Source organism: Diuraphis noxia, unplaced genomic scaffold (genome assembly GCF_037042655.1).
Source record: "Diuraphis noxia isolate RWA-SAM2 unplaced genomic scaffold, SU_Dnox_SAM2 contig0001, whole genome shotgun sequence".
In the NCBI taxonomy this organism is placed as follows: Eukaryota; Metazoa; Arthropoda; class Insecta; order Hemiptera; family Aphididae; genus Diuraphis; species Diuraphis noxia.
Genome location: NW_028301711.1, coordinates 89,278,892 through 89,299,137, shown reverse-complemented (window position 1 = coordinate 89,299,137; position 20,246 = coordinate 89,278,892). Strand labels below are relative to the sequence as shown.

The window sequence follows — 20,246 nt, the reverse complement described above, 5'->3', positions numbered from 1 at the left end:
AGGTATTATGTGACATTTAAATAAATATAAAATTAAAAAAATACCGTTTTTGTTCATTGATATTACAATTGACAAAACAAAATGTTTAAAATCACTTCGGTTAAAACATGTTAAATCAGTTAATGAGTCAAAATCCGTTTTAAATTTTAACTTCCATTCAACCGAAATATTACAGTTTTTCATGCGAAATTGTATACATTTAAGTCTCCTTAATATCAGTTTGCAGATATAGGTAAATATAAATATTGGTAGGGTTATCTGCTTATCTAAAGCTTATTAACTGACATTAAAGACTATTGTAAAAAAAACCAACTATTAAGTCTTATATGAATCAATATCTATATAATATAACCTCAAAAAAAAAAAAAAATTAAAACGTCGAATCGTTTGGTCATTTATGTTTTTTTTTTTAAAAAAGAGGATACCTAGTTAATTACCCTCGTTGAAATAAGTTAATTTTTTTAATATTTGATTAAATATTGTATAACTTTCAATGGAATATACTTAAAATTGCAGTTATAAAAAGTTGAAAGATTTTTTTGACTTGAAGGGGAACCAGAGTAATTGCAGTTAGGTATAGTTATGGAAAAACGGATAAAACAAATTAAGGTATTGTAGCATCGAATATACATTACATTACTAATAGTTACTATTATATACTTACATACATTTTTTTCTTGTTTTGGAATCTTATACAATAATATTATGTACCTACCTACATAATTTATAATCATATAATATAATAAATAGTTTACAACATAATATATTGCATTGACAGAGCTTTAGGTAGTTTATTGTTATATTGGTTTTATATCTAGACATAATAATGTGTCTTTTTTATTGAGATACTTTTTTTTCAACAAAAAAAAGGTAGCTGGTAAAATAAGATTCATCTTTATCATGTAAAACGTGCCTGTAGATAAAAAATTGGTTTCATATAAGTCCATTAGGTACCTTTCAGGCTGTTCATATTTAAAAAATATTCAGAAACTTGATAGTATTAAAAACAAACAGTAAAAATATGTCAAAAAGTGTTTTATATTTTATATATCAGTTAAAAAATCTCCGTATAGTCAATAAATAAATACGTATACATTTTAAGGATAGAGTTTTAAACATTAAATGAAAATTTCAACTTGATTAATAACTGAAAAAACAATGAAAGCTTTGCGGTTACGGAATGTATACCTATATATACTCTATTGATTTCATTTTAGATATATTGATATTTATTTTATTTCTAGATTGATTTAAGTACGTTAAATATTTTTAATTATATTACAAGACATGATTGCTAAAAGTTCATTGCTTGGCCGTATCAAATAAAATTTTAATCAATTCAAAAGAATAATTAATTTTTCATAGGTTCTCTTTATGGGAAATGTACATACATGGATAACCGGTGACCGGTGTGCGTGTATACATTATATATAAGTAGTATAACTACGTAGCATTATATGTGAAATAATTGAATATCAGTCTCGATTCAAATATGGTTTTATTTCTAATCTTGAGATCTCGCTATTATTATAGTTACAACTGACAGCAGTTTTAACTCGAGAAGCTACAAAATCGTTTTCCGACATTTTTGGAAAGCTGGTGGATTCCATAGCCTAGGGTACATGGGATTGATTTAAATCCACGTTCTATCAGAAAACGCACTATAACAAAGTTTTATTGTATATCTTATAGAGTTTAGCAGTACAGCGTATATTACTGCAATTAATGTGTTTTGGGAGTGAATGACATAAACTGTATGGTGGCTCATGAGCCTATAATAATAGTGTGAATAAGGCAGATGTTTAAAAAATAAAATATCCTTCTCAAAACTGTTAACTACAAAGTACATAATCATAATATTAATAATGCTATTTGTATGATAAATATCGATTTGTGACATGTACTTTTCAAATGGTGACATTACAGACAATATTTTGTAAACCAATTGATTGTATCATTTTTTTTTAGCGTTCCCTAACTATTTAATATTTTTATCCATAACAATCAACAGGGGCAAAATATTATTTGTCTAAAACGTAATGTAATGTAAACGTATAAACTGTGTAAAAAAAAAAATACAAAAACCATAGAACATTTAAAAATATATAGGTATAAAAATAAATTCAAATTTGATTAAATATTACAATGAAGTATATAATGTATTTATATATTTATGTTTTACTTTCGTTATTTCCTCTTTTATTAAAGAGCTCAGTAGGACGCTGAATGTGAGTTCACTTTCCTCAGCTGGTGAGCCACTGATAATATAATATTGACTGATGAATTATAATATTTAAAAAAAAAAATTGAGATATTTCTTATTTGTGAGAAATCTTTTTTGAATAAAATCAATTCAAGTTTCTACAGACTTATAGTAACTTACAATAAATCTGATATTAAACTCTAAGAAAATTAATTCCTAGAAAAAGGATTAAACTACTGAGTTAAACTTGTATACCGGTGGTTGAATTTATATTTACAAAAATTTCTATCATCGTTGGAAAGTAAATAAGTAGATAAAAGCTATATACCATAATTAGGCCAGGCAAAGAAGAAAAAATGGCGGAAAAAAATCCCAACCAAGATTTTTTTTTTAAGTTTTAGTAAAATATGCCCTATAACATACTAAAAGTCCCCATTGATCGGACTGGAACTTTTTTTTTATAAGCTCGTGAAAGTTTAAAAATATGAGCTTTTTTTAATATCTCAAAAAATATTACAAATATCAAAAAAAGTTATTTACTAGACAATTTACAAAAAAAAGTTTACTTATATATTTTCATTTAAACAAATATTTGGCAAAGATATATTTGTATAAAAATTGACAGTTAAAAAATTATTAATAAATTTCTCTCTCTTTCCGTGTTAAATAGGTTTTACACTGTATTAAATATATTTGTGTGTTCTACAAACTATAAACATGAACGATTGAATTATAATAACATAGTAGAAATTGATATTTTTAAAACTTATGACAGCATACAAATAATTTGTATAATAAAAAACTGCATTCAGTGCAGGCAGATCATACTTTTATGTTTCGCATTCTTCTTCATCTTCTGCGATTCCATCTAATAATTCTGAAAGTGTACAATCTTATGTACAATCAACCTCTATTTCTATAGAATTAGTGCACCATTGGCCTTTGCAATGTCCACATATAATTGAGCACTTAAGACCTGCTTTTCGACAACCACAGTTTTTACCACAACCTTTTGTACAACTACATGATATACATTTAAGTAACTGATCGGGTGCTGGAGCTTAGTAACTGGTAACAAAATATTATTTTGAAATGTCCATCCCCAATCCTCCGGGTTTTTTATATGACCTAGCAACAGCTGCACTTGCAAGTAAACTCTATAAGAATGTTGTCTGACAGCTTCTTCTGTTGGAGGAAGTGACGCAAGGTTAATTTTGTTTTTTGTAGCGCATTTTATAAACAGTTTATAACGTTGTTGGTCCAAATACTTCTCATTTTCTAATGCACCATATAAATATAAAAAAACATTTAACACCATTTGTTGCTATTTCCTCATGAGATGAATTGGAATTATTAAATATTGAAACGATTGAGTTTATATCCTTCTGTTCATCTAGTTTTTGTACGCATTTTTTTTTCCTTTTTGGAATAAAGCTGACGTTGTATCACAACCACTTAGCGCATGATAAAACAATATTTTATTTATCATTGGTTTATCGTGGTTTTGTATGAATTCAGTACTATACATTTTTTTTTTCTATTTTCCTGAGCTAGGTTTTAGAAAATAAATATTATTTTCTCTAGGAGTTAAAGCAATTAGAAATACTAACAAGTCAATGTCCTCACCAACCAAGATAGTTTTAAGATGATAACTTGATACATTTATTGCAGTGCTAACAACATCATCATTCGCTATTTTAACAATAAACCCATGATTAATTAATTTTATTTTAAGCATTTCAATAAATCGCATTTTATTATGATCGTTGGATAAAAAGTTCTCTTTTGAAACAGGAACTACCATATGGCTTTCAAAAAACACATCACTACACTTTTTTTTCCACCTTCGGCGTTGACGCTCTGAACTTATTAGACGCAGTTGAAGCACTAGCTGGTTTTAAGTCACTTACGATGCTACTTTTACGCGTGTACGATTTTCTACATTCAATATGTACCATTATCGTGCCACTGACATTATTAAACTTATTGTCATCACGTATTTGACTAGACTTATTAAACCCTTTTGTTTAACTTCAACAAAGTTACCTAGAGTCTTCTTACAAATATAACACTTTATTAATGACATTTTTTGTAATATTATAATTTTAAAATAAAAAATTGAACTAATAATGTTGAAACAACGTAATATTCACTAAATCGCACAAGACGTTAAGATTGTCAACTGACTCGTTACGACTACGATACGTACACTACTGCCATCAGTACCTACCATCCGTATATGACGGGAAACTATTGTAAGAATAGATTACAATATAACAATATTATTTGGCACAAAACCAGTTTCTTATCACTTATAAATACTATGAGTTTATGACGTGCCGTACAGAATTTCAGATAAAAGTATGTACATCGCGAATTCGCGACTAACCAATTACCAATTCTCTAGCTTATTTACTATTTTTATTTGTAGTATGTTTTGTTATGTTATTATAATTGAATCGTTCACCTTTAGTTTGTAGAACACATAAATATATTTAATACAGTGTAAAAAAAATTTAACACGGAAAGAGAGAAAAATTTATTAATAATTTTTTAACTGTCAATTTCTATACAAATATATCTTTGCCAAATATTTGTTTAAATGAAAATATATAAGTAAACTTTTTTTTGTAAATTGTTCTAATAAATAACTTTTATTTAAAACTTTTTTTGATATTTGTAATATTTTTTGAGATTTTAAAAAAAGCTCATATTTTTAAACTTTTATGAGCTTATAAAAAAAAGCTCCAGTCCGATCAATGGGGACTTTTATTATGTTTAAGACATATTTTATTAAAACTTTAAAAAAAAAATCTTGGTTGGGATTTTTTTCCGCCATTTTCAAAAATGTTGTCTCTATTGCCTGGCCTAAATATACTAAAATAGAGTATATTATAATATTCCTATATTATGTCGGTACACGTATACAAATAATTTTTTTTTATGCAAACTCAGAAAGTTTGTTTTGTTATTAATTATCATAATCATCAATTACTTTTTTATTTCATACCAATGAAAAATTAAACGTTCACTAAAATTAATTTATTTCTTGAACCCGAAACATATTGGACATGAGTCCATATAGTTGATTCAGAAATGGTCGATAACCTACTAAAATATGAAACACTAATATCGGGTATAGGAAATTAACTACCAATTAGTTTTTTTTTTTTTTGGTTACGTTTAAATATTATAATGTGAACCTTTGTCGATTAATTTTTATGCAATAATAACTGTATTTTATTTACAGGTTTTTGTGTTCAAATATTAGTTGGTAATAATACATAGATATTAGCATATTAAATTATATCACAACATGAAATAAAAGGTTCATCGAATCATTATTTTTATTTTTTACTTTTAACTTGTAAAATAACATTTAATTTTGTTTGAAGGCTTGAAGCTTATTTTATTTAAAGTTATTATTATTGTATTCATGTGAATATCCAACATTTAACAATTTAGTTAGTGAATGTTTACGGGCATCAGTAACTGTCAGCATTTACTACAATTGCCCCCCCTCCAACCACTTTAGTTCAACTTTTTTTCACTTGTATTTCTTTGTATTTCTTTTATAAAATAATCTACATTTTACAAACAAAAAACATCGTATTTATAAATATGGTTACAATCAAATAAATAATACACATTTTAATGATCTATACCTACCTACTACATAATATTTTAAAAATATATCTGTGTCTACCAGTTACCTAAGGTTTAGAAATAATAAGCTTTATAAAACTAATAGTGATAAGATCATCTGAACAAAAAATTTTGCTAAATGAAAAAAGTGGTAGGTATCATATATATTCTCAATAATACTTATTATACTACCTATTTTTATTTTAGATTTAGAGTAAATTCAAACAAACTTTGTTCATCATGAAGTGCAAGTTAATGACTGCAAAGAACATTTAATTTTAACATCAGTTGGAAACAAAATATTACTTAAGTTAACTTTATATGAACTCTTAGATGAATTGTATTCCCATAACAGATTAAAACTTTAAAGTTTAATTCATTATATTTAATGTTATTTATAATATAAAATATATAATTTTTCGCAGTAAGTTCAATAATCTTAAATATAAAAGGAGATTCATTTAATAGGCTATATTATTTTTTTTCCGAGTAAAAGTTGAAATTGACTCATATCATTATACTAATAGATAAAAAGGGTATTAATTTTATTTTTCTAAAACATATTTATACATAACTATAATATTTTTTTTTAAGAATCTGCAGGTGCAGTATATTTTTAGCTAAAAGGTGAAGTAATTTTTGTTAGTAGATAACTACATTATATGATTTTATAATTCGTTTTAGATTTCGGAACCATTTATAGGGAAAAACATAATATGACTGTGGGTTACAAATTGCCCCGTTGCCTGACAATAAAGATTTAATATATGATATCACACGTTTGTGTGTACCTAATACTATATTACCGCTCGTATTGAGCTGACCACGTTTGCGTCGTTTATTTTTACTGTCATGTGCTTTAAACAATATTTTGCGATTATAATATTAAATGCTCTTCGCTAACGCCAACAAATTCTAAAACGCTTCTGTAGCGCTATGTTTCATAATCGTTAGTGAATATTATCATATTTTGTTGACGATAACTGGATATACGACATATTGACGGTGCAACAGGAATTGTTGTGTGACCCTATAATTATCCGTATAAATAGACATCGTTTTATCTCTAACCACGTAGAATATTCATTAATATAATTTCTTTTTTACGGTACGTTTCAACGCCTGTGTATGTATACTTATATATAAAATGATTAGTAGTAACTATGTTATTAAAACGCACTGATATATATATTTTATTATAATAAATATTATACATACTGGATACATGTATAGTAACGATAATAATAATAATAATATAGATTGTTATACAACTAATAATATGATGATGATCTAAAATAAGGGGTATGGTGTTGTTATATTATGAATTATGACGGTCGCGGTGGCGGGAACTGCGACGTCATTTAATGTATCCCTAGTAATATTGTTTTTTTATGATGGGTTAGGTGTCGGGGCAAAGAACCAGAGGCTATTTTATTATAAACTCACTCATTACCATAACATTCAATGTCTACTTGGAACACTTATACATGAAATTCCTTCTCGTTTTTATTTTATTTATTGTTTCAAAAAAGAAAACCATTTACCTACCTAGTTTAAGAATAAGGAAACACGATAAATCCTCATATTTTATAAAATTCCATATTATTCTATATTAGCGATACAACATACAGTATAATATATTTTTTTAGGGAGAAATGAACATTTAGGTTCTAAATGACCTGAAATATCACTGTTCATAATTGTAATTTAAAATGTTTTTCTTTCTTTATTATATTTTAACAAAACTAGAGTACCTATCAAACGAGGAGTATATTGGTTGTACTATACGGTTTTTCCTGTAGTAACAATTTTTTTGATAAAAAGTTTCAAGAACTTGTAACAGTTTTATGTAAATCGAGTTTAGTTTCAATCATTTTCTTAGTGATTTTCCTAAGCATAAAGAAAACTATAGGGTTAGTGTTGAAGAAAACGTGGTTTTAATTAAGCTTAGTTCAAATTGATTTTCAAATACTAGGATTAATCTTTGCCTTCAAATTGATAATATCACAACACAAATAGAATACATCCGCTCCAGTGAACCGAATTACACCCACTCAACTTCAATCGTAAATAAAAGTAAAAAAGTGTGCTTTGAATATACTTTTATATTTAAAATATATATAAACATATGTCTTAGGTATTTTTGAATCAAGTCAAAGTAAATTACAAACTTTAAAAGTATAGTGCAGAAATGTATACAAAAAATATCATAGTAAATAAAACATATTTGATTCATAATCTTACAAGTTTTGATAAAATTATGTATAAAATCTGGGATATTTTTGGTGTCTGTGCAGTGAATTTCGTAGATATAATTTTTTTTTCTAAAATATGAAAAATAGCGCTATTACAATTATTATAGGTTGGTATATTAATAATGTACTACCAAATAATCTTCACAAGATCTTCAAAGTGGTTAAAGTTTAAGGAACCACATAAATTTATTTAAAGTATCTCACAAATAATAATAATTCAATAATTTACTGCAAATTGTTATAGTTTATATCTATTACCTTCCTATATATTTCTCTGTGGCTCACAAACATAGTTAAATGACTGCCTCAATAAGAATCAACCGAAAGAGGGGGGGGCTTGATATATATTATAATTTAAAAATATATACCTACAGTGATTTATTATTAAGCCGAACGTCGATATTTCGAAATTTTCGAAAACTAGATCTCAATTGAAATCACCTTGGACAATAAATTGAGTAACATACAATACAACTTAATATATTTAACTTTTTCAGTTTCTCTTATGTTTTGACCATAGACATATAAAACAACTAGATAGCCGACTGTGAATTACATTCCCATAAAAACGTTGAATTCGGGCCGCCATATGCCAACAGGGCAATGTTTATATAAAAACTCAATAGATAAGATACCTATATTGATAAGTGATAATAAATAATAATTCATATAATGAAAAAACTAATTTCTTTTCATATTCTATAGTCAAAATGTCAACTACAAATTAAATTACATAAAGTAGTAATAAGTACATAATATACTACAGTACAAATATTTATATTAATTTTGTTATCATTAATAAATATTCTTATCAACCATGCAATTTTGTAAACATTGCCCTGTTGGCATATGGCGGCTGACTTCAATATTATCCCGTAGTCGGCTATCTAGTTGTTTTTTATGTCTATGGTTTTGACAGAATTAGAGTTTCTGATATATATATACCAATTTCTAAGAATCGGTAGGTACCACAATAATTAATTTATCTATCAAACGATACAATGATTAGACATTTTCAGCTGTCATTTTAATCACATAAATTTACAATTCTTGTTGTTTAAATAATATTGTCCATCAACCATAAAGCTTCTTAGGTACAGTCTGTAATACAAATTCAAAAAGTAAAACATAATATCAGGTGGCCGATACCTTGGTCTTAAAACCCTATAATAGTGAATCATGTATGTACTGAATTGTCTGAATTAAGTTATGGACCTTTGTCTTCTAAGCTTCTAACCATCTAACCTATAAAATAAAGTTATTTTTATTATGTAAATAAACAACAATTTTGTTGTTTGATCCATGTCTTTTAATTTTTACTTAAGCCAAGTTTACATGGGAAGAGCGCTTGGTCGAGAAAACGAACTATTGGGTTGACCAATCTAAACACAAAGTACAGTACTCTCCCACTGGATCGGATTGTTACCCAAACTAAGATATAGCTAGGTTAGGCATATAACCTAATATAATCTATTGTACTCGGCAAATATAAAACACTAGCCGAGTGTCGAGCAGTGGTGTATTTACAAGAAGTTGGGATGGTATCCCCATGACTTTTATTCATCATTTTGCATCCCTAAGGAATTTGGATTCATAGATAAATATTTTTAGAATGCAGAAAACACAATATACTGTAATAGTTACAGGGGAATAAATAATTTGATGACGTATGCTTAATATTGATCCTGAGAAAATAAACATGAGATATAACTGTTGAGTACTCTATCCTTGCAATGTGGAAGGAGGTGGAGGGGGTAGCTCCTCAGCTCAGTGAATAGAATGGGTGTAGATAATAACCCGACGTATACCCGAGTAAACTAGTCGTTACTTGGTCAATATTGATGGTCGACCGAGCAATATGAGTTCTGCGGTCGAATGCAAACTAGCCACAGGTTATTAAAATTTAATGACATTTACTTTATTGAATTAGTTATTTCTTAAAATTATTTCATTTATATGAAAAATAAACATAACATAAATTTAAAAAAAAAAATTATCTAACATCTTTCCAGATATGCCTACATAGATCAGTAGAATGAACTACTACTATTAAGGATTGATATTCATAATTTATCAATGTTTACTATTCCTAAGTCTAATGAGTAATTATATTGTAAAAATGTAAAAATACATACAAATTCAGACTCAATTCATCACCAATCAACACTAATCAATTAACATCTATATCAGGGAACGTATAAAAAAAAAAGTAGAAACTTAATGTCACATCATTGAAATATTTCAAGAAGAGTGAAATTTTCAATTGATATCAAGTGAAAATTTTCAAAATAGTAAAATAGGCATTTAACTTAATATGGGTAATTCTCCATCGATTTGGTTGGATATAATTTTATGTTATATTGCAATAGCACAAACAATAATTAATTGTATTAAAATATTATGCTACATGGCAGAATTTCAGACGGTTCATTTAAAATAAATACTATCATAAAACTGATAAATGTAAATATATTTAAAATAGCGTTTACTTAATTAAAACATAGTAGACGTTTATTAAGACGTAGGTATATTAAATTTTAAATATAAGCGGACAAACAGCAGTGAGACATTTAATTTACATATTATAATGTTCTTTATTTTAAAGTACAAAATATAATTTTGAAAATGCACAAACAAATCTTACTTACAACAATAATATGTAACTTTAAAAAATAGCAAACTCGTACAATACTCTTTTTGTATATTTTTATTTAGTCAAAAAATAAACTATATTAATTTCAAAACTTTGTTTTAAAAGTATATCAGACGAGATAGCTGTACGAGAAGTATTTTTACCAACTACTGATCATACTAAATCAACTACAATGATTATTTTCTATTTCATAGTTTTTGAGATAAATCTTTAAAAAAGTTTAAAGCGTTGATCAAAATTCAAAGTTATTAACTTATGATTAAAATATTTAATGACAAATTATTATGATTTATTTTATGGGGAATCAGCTCTGCTTTAAATCATTTAGAGACTGAGTCTATTCTTGTTTTTAAATTAATAAATACTTTCATCAAATCATTCACATATTTTGCATACTCATGGACAATTTTATCTACATTAAGTGAATACCTACGTAATAAGGTATACGATCTAAAGCGGATCAAGACATTTCGGCGTACCTACGGCCATTTTGGCGTGGGTCTATTTCGGCTTAGTCATTTTTTCATAATTTTACTACACGATAGTGGATCTGGAGTCGATAGAATTTTAATTTTTTGTCACCCTCAAAATTTACATATTTTATCAGAATCTTCCGATCGGTATGTCGATGCACATTTAAAGTAGCACCTCATTTATTTTCGCAAATATACGTAATATTAAGTAAATACCTCGATGGCGGTCATCCTCTTATTTATCTCTTTTACCCGATAAAAAAAAATCAAACATATGAACGGCTATTTAAAATACTAATTGAATTAAAACCCGGGTTAAAACCAAAATCAATTGCCTGCAATTTTGAACAAGCTGCGATCAAATCAATTAAAAATAATTTCCCTGAAGTTCAAACTCACGGATGTCTATTTCATTTGACAAAAAATTTTAGACTTGAAATTAGTTAGTGGCCGGGAATTATTTTCAAAGTATAAAAATGATGCAAAATGTTCAGTTTATATTAAAATGATTTTGGCTTTAGCTTTTGTTTAAATTGACGAAATTTACAATAGTGTAAACTTATTATATTATGAGAACTGCCTGACGAAATATTTTCTCTCTTAGAATAGTTTGAAGAAAACCACATCGGTACAGTTGTAAGAAATCATCGTCGAAACCCACTTTTTCCCCTTATAATTTGGAACTAATTTAGAAATAATCATGCAGAAGCGGCAAATCGTCGGCTTAATCTACAAATGGCAGTTGACCACCCGACACTATGGGCATTTATTATAATATTATGTTTAAGGAGAATACAAAGTAGCCGAGACACCTTCTTTTGCCAATTAGAAACTGGCTAAAGTCCACCAAAAAAGAAAACAAAATACATCGACGTCGATAAACGTATTTTAAAATTAGTCTGCGATTATGATAATCGTGATATTATGAGTTTTTTAAGAGGAAGCACATAATTTAAGTATGATGGCCTGAATATTTTTATTCATAATTTTAATAGCATTCTCCTTATTTTAATTGAATTTGTATTATAGTACATACTTAATTATTATATACAATTTTTATACAAAAATATAATTTCTTGAATGGCTCTACGCCGAAACGGGCCTACGACGAAACGGCCACGCCGAGATGTCCTAGACCGGATCCAAAGAAACCACAATTAATATATATAACACTAACTGTACAAACAAGCCATATTTAGTGTGTATTATTATAAGCTTTAAAAGGTAATAAACAAAGTAAAATGAATCCTAATAATCTCTTTACCGATTAAATACATTACGTTAAAAATATATTTTTTCATATTTGTTGAGGGTACAAAAAATCAAGATAGTCATTATTATATGACGTGCAGTTGTTTAAAATAATACAAAGATTGACAAAAAAACTTCATCTAAATAAATATCCAATGATTATGCATACAAATAAACTATAACAGTATATTTTAAATGGGTAGATAGGTACATGATTTAAAATATATTATTTCTGAGCAAATAGAATTTATCAGTCAATTTATTATGTTAGACAATTTTTATCGTCTATAACCACGAATTTAATACGAGTTATAAAATATTAAAATATACCTAACTTTTTTAAATAATAAGTATATGAACAATCATTTTAGGCACCTACAACCTATTTACTATTTAAATTTTATTTTAAATTTAATACCCTACACGGACTACACAATTAATCATAAATTCAATAAGTCAGTATAATGCAAAACAAAATACGTAATATAGAATAAATTTTTCGAGCTTCTAAAAACGTGGTAAATTAATGTCCTAATCAAGACATAATATTATTTATTATAATTCGATATTATTTGAATAGGTAATTAAATTGTTTATGAGAGTAACATAAATTTACATTTAAATATACAATAATGTACAATGTTAAACAAAAGTTTTCTTTTTTAATTTGTCTTTGAATACAATTGTTCTATAAGCAAAAAAAACAGCGTTCATAAATACAATTATGTGGCAATCATGAAAACTTTTAAAATAAAATTAACTTTGGTAGGTCAACTTAAAATAGTGAAGAAACAAAAAATAAAGGAGATGAAGTTTTGGCATATTTTTTATATGATATCTATATCATTATACTGTATAAGTTTTATTTTAGAATGTTCAGTGTTTAATCATATTTAAAGCTTATTATAACAACAACAATTTAAGAGAACATCAACAATAACAATTTGGTAGACATTTATGATTTAATCTTTTTCATTCAAGGTATATAGGCAAATTTTTTTTAGTTTTTCAGGCAGTTCTATCGTCGTGTTTATACGTACGACTATGTAATAATTCGTACTTTGTAAAAATATACTTTACCTACTATGACCTATACCTTGGCGGAGATGATGCAGAAAAACTTTTCATATTAAAACATATAAAATTCATCGTTTGAATTACACCATAATGGTATTTTAACACTACAACAAATAAATAAAAAACATTTTTTTTTGTTCCGCGTAATACTATACGTTTGTGAAATAAAAAATTTGTTTTGTTCACCAACATACCCGACTCTATTCATTAAATGTAAACGCAATTACACAAATATATAATTACGTATAAAATTTAAATTTACGGTTACAAGATTTTTTTTTAAATATAATTAGTAGATATATTAAAATAATTATAAAAAGCGGACATCCTTTGCATGTTGGTTACATAGGTAGGTTACTTATAGGTCCCTGTTATTAGTGTGCTGTAGGAGTGGGTCCCCATTATCATGTTAAATATATACAAAAAAATGGATGTGATTATATACGAGCCTAGGTTGACTTTAATACTTACTTCATTTATGGAACCTTTCAAGATGTGTAAAATAAAATAGTGAATAAGGATTTTTGTGGTTTACAAACAGTAGAACTTATTTTTGATAAAAATGTCTCAAATGTAATAAAATAATAAATATTGGTCAACGGTTAGTATTCGTGCAATATTACAGTCATAAGTAACAGAAAAAATTATAATTAAGGACCGGATTTATATTATGTACAAACAATTCTCAAAATATGCTTCTAAAAATGCTGTAATATGTTATAAAATATGTATTTATTTTTAAATATGTACTTAAATACACACTTAAAATTTTGTTTAAAATTATGTAAAAATAAGTATTTATTTAATTAATAAAAAAAGTATAAAAAGCCTTTAAAGTATTTTTTCGTCTTCGTCGCCATTTAACATTCTTTATCTTTAATCTATAAAATCTTATCTTAAATCTATTAGTTCATATTAATAAAAACTGAAAACAACAATTGAATTCATATTTTACCTTATTGCATTGGATAATCAGAAGTTCCTTAATGTGTTCAAACGTTAAATTCCTCCGATTATCTGTAAGTATATTTTTATACACTGAAAAACTTTGATCGACCTCAGCAATATTTATAGGAGTGTGCAATATCACTTGCATTTAAATCTTCAGATAGTTCATTGTTACAGTCTATTTCTCCTTCCAAAATCTTAGAAATTTTCTTCATTATTTTATATCCAGTTTTTTTTAGTACATTTGTAAGTTTGGCATTTACGCCAAAACATAATAAATAGCGGAATAAAAATATTCAATTATTCTTTAAAATATATTACAATGACTGTCATTTAAGTAGACAATCGAAATACGTAAATGACAACTGTTAATAATTTAAATTAATAGATCAAATTATATGCACGCCAGCGAGAGATTATCCATGTAAGGTATTTAGAAATAATATATCTCTACATTAATCCTTCTTAATCTTAATAGCTATTAGCTAATAGTGTTGTATAATTACTAATTAAGTTAGTAGATGGTATAGGTACTAAATCATAAATGTATGATGAAGTCCATACAATAGGCATATGGTTAGTTCATTAGACTATTTTTTAATAAGAACTGGAAATTCAACAATTACTATAGTAAAAATAAAGGTTAATATTATTAAAAAGAAAATATTAAAACAAAATGTTTCTTTAGATGTCCACTAATGTTAAATAATTGTAATTAGAATCTTGGAATTTCAGTAGAGATAATAATTTTTAAATATACGGAAATTATATAATATTATATATTATATACGTCTATACTCTATTAAGAGTATGTATAAACTTTTCATTTCATTATAATGCATTAGCGCATTACGAAATTATAACCTCAAATTATTAAAAATCTCAATATCTATATAAAAAGTGAATATCTTTAACCTTTCCCTTATATTACAAAAGTTAATAATGTATCATGAATTGCTATTCTATCCTTTAATGTGTCTTCGCTGTATTTGGTTCTGCCGATCAGCTTCAAAACTTTAGTGACTGTCCAAAGCCACGGTTTTCATTTACACAGTTTTTGTCGGTACACATCAAAGAAAATCCACAAGAATATTAATGATGCTACGAGATGATGGAATCGATTTAAATCTGTGTATAATTAATTAATATAATATGTGCTTATAAGTAGATATAAGCACATATAATATAGTAGGTAGTCATAACCAAATAATTTTGATTTGTATTTCTATTAGAAATGTCATAATGTAAATATTTAATTTTAATATTATAACATTAGGTATATGCCATACCGCCTATACCTGTATGAATTAGATAGGTATGGATGTTCAATATATTGTTCATATTAGGTACCAATGAAATAGTGATATAACCGGTAATATAAAATACGTAATGTACAACCCCAAACTTTGGGAAATTGCCGCCAGCGATACTTGACAGGGAATGGAAAAATTTGTAAATGCATATTTTACGTTTGATTTAATATCGCGTATTAATCCATCAACATAATATGCCGCTCTGTATTCACACAATAACATACTTCTTCCAAGATCTGCAGTTGCAACTTGCAAGAAAAATATCTTTACTAAGTTAGCAAGTATTATATGATTGCATAACAATTAGTAGTATAACTACTGATTTTTAACCTACCTACTAAAGATAGGTTATCAAATTTATTTTTTTTAATTGGTACGTAGACACATAAATAATATTTCAATGATGTCAAAATCATTTTTAATTTTAACTTGATAGATTATTTATAAATCTATTGCAAAACAGAAAAAAGTTTAGTTATTTTTCAATAACGATTTTAAACTGATTAATTTTTTACTTTATTAGAACATTAACTAACTAGATTAGGCACTTAACTTCAACCATTCAACTACTTAGTTGACGCCCATCATTGATTATTGTACCTACCTAATTACCTACATCGCTCTCCAGCCTGCTGTCACAAATACAAAATACATCCATAAACATCCTACCTGCATTGAAAATTAAATCCAATTAATTATTATATAACTTATCAACCACGAAGCACGATTGTTCACGTGGGCCATGGCAGTATTTTCTTAGAAATAAAGTAAATGTATTATTAGCCCACCAATGTGACGATAACAAAAACGGTATCTACCTAAAGTTGTAATAATTCATCGTATTCAGCATAGACTTTACCTTTTAGTAGACTGTAGACAGTAAAAATAAAGTACCTACCTATAGAAGAGCATTTATTATTGACGTACTAATTTTCGATAAAACTAAACCTAGGTAGGTTAAATATTATTATGTTATTATAGGTTTTATTATAGGTACTCCTATTAATCAATATTGGCTAAATCACTGTTTAAATTTCTATATGATGAACGATGATGTTAAAACCAATTTAGATCATAGACATCTAATATAGAAATCTCTGTTATGGATGTAGGGATAATTATTTTTATTATATAAAAATTTAAGGAGAAAGAGGAACATTTAAGTTTTATTATAGGTATATTCATGGTTTTTAGTGCAGAATAAAATTACGATATGAGAAAAAAGTGAATTGGTATCCACAGGATTTAAAACTGCTTTAACTGTCATAATATAAACGTCGAGTCGTTAAAATAGAGATTAAACCAATATTGACCGATTCCTGAATAAAGAATGAGCATTTGTGGACCTCCTTCAAAATAAATGTATAACAAATAGTCAAATTTAATTTAGAAACAAAAAATATTGGTGATGCTATTTTTCGAATCTGATTATTTCGTTATTTACTACATGGGAATTTTTAAATTGAACTTCTTGAGTGTTTTAGAGAACTTTGAAATATTAAAGTTGACACTTTTGAACTTCTCTATACATTAACAAATCTATCCATAATAAAGACAAGAGCTAAAATAATAACAATATTATTATCTAAACCAGAGTAATCAAAACCAATTGGTGGTAATACTTACAATTTTTGTATAATTACCTATATAGTATATACTGGACATTTTGATTTGTAAGCTTGATATATTTAATTACCTAATAAGTATTATATTTTGCATGTTAGGTTATCAGCATTTATTAGGTTTTTCTCTATTCCCATACGCATCATATGGGGTCACGCCGAGATCTTATAGGAAATAAATGAGCACTTTCAACAATTTTCTAATTTAAAGTTGTGCATTCAGTGCATTTATATCAGTTCTCAGTTTTATTAATTGCACTGTGTATATAGAAGATAATCAATTTGAATATTTATCTTCTATCGTACTATCGTAGCACTGGATTTCGTGAATTTGATATTAAAGCAATTATAAAATTAAAATAAGTCAAATAAGTATATTATGCGTTATAGGTGAATATAAACTTAAATAGCACTTTGTGAATAAATAAAAATAGTCTCAGGTTTGTTATTATCGTATTGTAATATCATTGGTGTAATTTAAATTGCTTAGAAGTATTAATACTCTCACCGGTTAGTATGCCCCGTGGCGTTTAGACAAAATTAATGTCAAATTAGTGGCTATAGGACATGAGCATCGATATTGTGTTCCTTAACTTCAGAGAAGAACATTATTATAATTCGATGCTTCTATCAGTTTTAAATCAGGAGACAGGGATAAGTATATTGTATCAACCATGCTTATTATGTATCAGAAATTATTATTATTTTAATAGATGGGTAGGTACTATGATTGTATTTTTGAAAAATTATCGTGATGTAAAAATTTAATACTTACAAAATATCGATAGAAAGTTTTTATAAATTTTATTTTGTTCACTATAATATTATAGACTAATAAATAGTTTAGGATTTTAAAATATACTAAAAACATTAAAAATTACTGAAAAAAATATTTGAGTTTGTCAGTAGTCAGTTATCAATATAACGAGTGTCAAAGATATATAACCAAGTTAAGTAGGTATACATAATGTATATGATATACAGTATATCTACATTTGTGACTTTTAATTAATTACTTAATTTACAAGTAACTTTAAAATGTAACTCGTTACAATTCTTACCTATTATAATATTTAAAATTAAATTTGTACCTGTTCATACAATTAAATTATAGGTACCTAATTATTTTAAAATGGTATCAACATCATTTATGATATAATTTTTAAGTATTTAAATATTTTATTTCAACGAATAAAATTATGAAAATAAGTTTTTTTTATAAAAAAAAAAACTAATATTTATATTTATTATTGATGAATTAATATTAAAGTTTGAACACAATTATTGTTTTATTATACGTGTCATTTTATATTAAACTAAACTACATATATACTTATTTTTCTTTATCTTCATTCTTCAGTTTTCACCTTTGAAATTAGTATCTAATATAACATATTTACGGATATATTATAGTATTATAATAATGAACTATTAGTAAATATATTATTTTATTTTATAACAAAAAGGATTTGTAATATTGGAGTTGAATATCCGAGAGTTTGATACCGTGCATGTTATCTAAATACCTATTAATAATATGATGTATTATATTTAGCTATATGATGTCTTTATACTTAATTTATAACTATATTTATAAAATTATTATTAATATTATAATTAATATATTTATATTTTTTAGTTTTCCATATGCACCTAATCTGTGTTGGGCATAGTCTTTCCAATAAAAATAAAAATGAGTTGAGAAATACCGATGATGAAAAATGTACTTGTAACGTGGAATAAATAATATAATTATAGCATTATTGTTATTCCCGAGATATATGGCTCAGCTGAATGTTAATTTAACACAAATCGATTATTTTTTTGTTGGTTACAAAAATACGCGGTTCACAGCAGGTACTGATAAATCGTTATTATTCTCATTTCTTGTTTCATCTAGATATTAAAATAAATTATTTCAAAATAATACGAGCAACAATAGGTAATATAATCTTAATAATTCCAAAATATATAAAAAAAATATTAATAGTTAGATTGTGGCATATGAGAAATTTTAAATTAAAATATTAAATCTAATGTATTTCATCCAAAGTTTTTTTACAAACCTTAAATTCTCATAATAAGTTATTTATTTTTCCTTGCACTTTTTAATTTTGTATTTGTTAATAGAAATAGTTAATTAAATTAAAGTAATACATATTACATGTGAAGGAATTATTTTATTACCTATTCAGATAAATGATAAATTGTCTACTGTTTTCAGAGTAAAGGTCTTATTCTCGTCTTTGTCTAATAATGATGTTCACTATTTCTGAAAATGTTCTAAATATCCTGCATCAAATAAAACTATTTTAGCTAATAACAAGAATAACGAAATAGGTGTATAATTATATCTATGCGATTTTGTCATTATAAAATTATTTACAAGAGTACCATAAGTATTTCTATTCGTACCTATATCAATTATTCAAACATTGAATAAGCCATGCTTATCAACCGTCCGTTTCTGTTCACTGAACATTCATATACCTACACACTCATACATAGTTGTAATATTAGTAGGTAATAATAATTCATTGGTGGCGGGATAAATTAGCTATATAGATTTTTTTAATATGGTGTATCTATGTAAATAATCATATATTATTTATAGTGTATACCTTTCACCTTACTGCTTGTGGCTATAGTAGGTATACGTAATTGAAAAAAATAACCTCTATACCATATAATTATCAAACAAAATTATACATATAATAGGTAGGTACATCAATAAGCGATAAAACAAATATTAATAAACAAGATCAAAATCTAAATAATAAGTTACACGAGGGCAGTAGTTTGTTGT

The 20,246-nt window shown here is 26.2% G+C and overlaps 2 protein-coding genes across 2 annotated transcripts in view; both read right to left on the bottom strand.

Annotated features, from left to right (window-relative positions):
- The window catches only part of LOC107167940 (uncharacterized), a 178,448-nt gene that overhangs the window by 96,750 nt on the left and 61,452 nt on the right, over positions 1 to 20,246 (bottom strand). The window lies entirely within an intron of this gene.
- Positions 2,922 to 4,326, bottom strand: LOC149062374 (uncharacterized). The gene is made up of 3 exons (XM_089221792.1): positions 3,744 to 4,326; positions 3,295 to 3,527; positions 2,922 to 3,217 (listed from the first exon to the last, which is right to left on the bottom strand). Exons 1-3 carry the CDS (start codon positions 4,005 to 4,007, stop codon positions 3,097 to 3,099), a joined length of 618 nt encoding a protein of 205 aa, XP_089077918.1. The 5' UTR covers positions 4,008 to 4,326; the 3' UTR covers positions 2,922 to 3,096.

Bases quoted from the DNA above. Each gene is read 5' to 3' on its own strand.
- LOC149062374 (XM_089221792.1), bottom strand. From the start codon at position 4,007: ATGGTAGTTCCTGTTTCAAAAGAGAACTTTTTATCCAACGATCATAAT. The intron at 3,528-3,743 runs TAGAAAAAAAAA...ATGAGGAAATAG, and splicing joins TAAAACCTAGCTCAGGAAAA to CAACAAATGGTGTTAAATGT. The intron at 3,218-3,294 runs TCAAAATAATAT...ATGTAGTTGTAC, and splicing joins GAGGATTGGGGATGGACATT to AAAAGGTTGTGGTAAAAACT.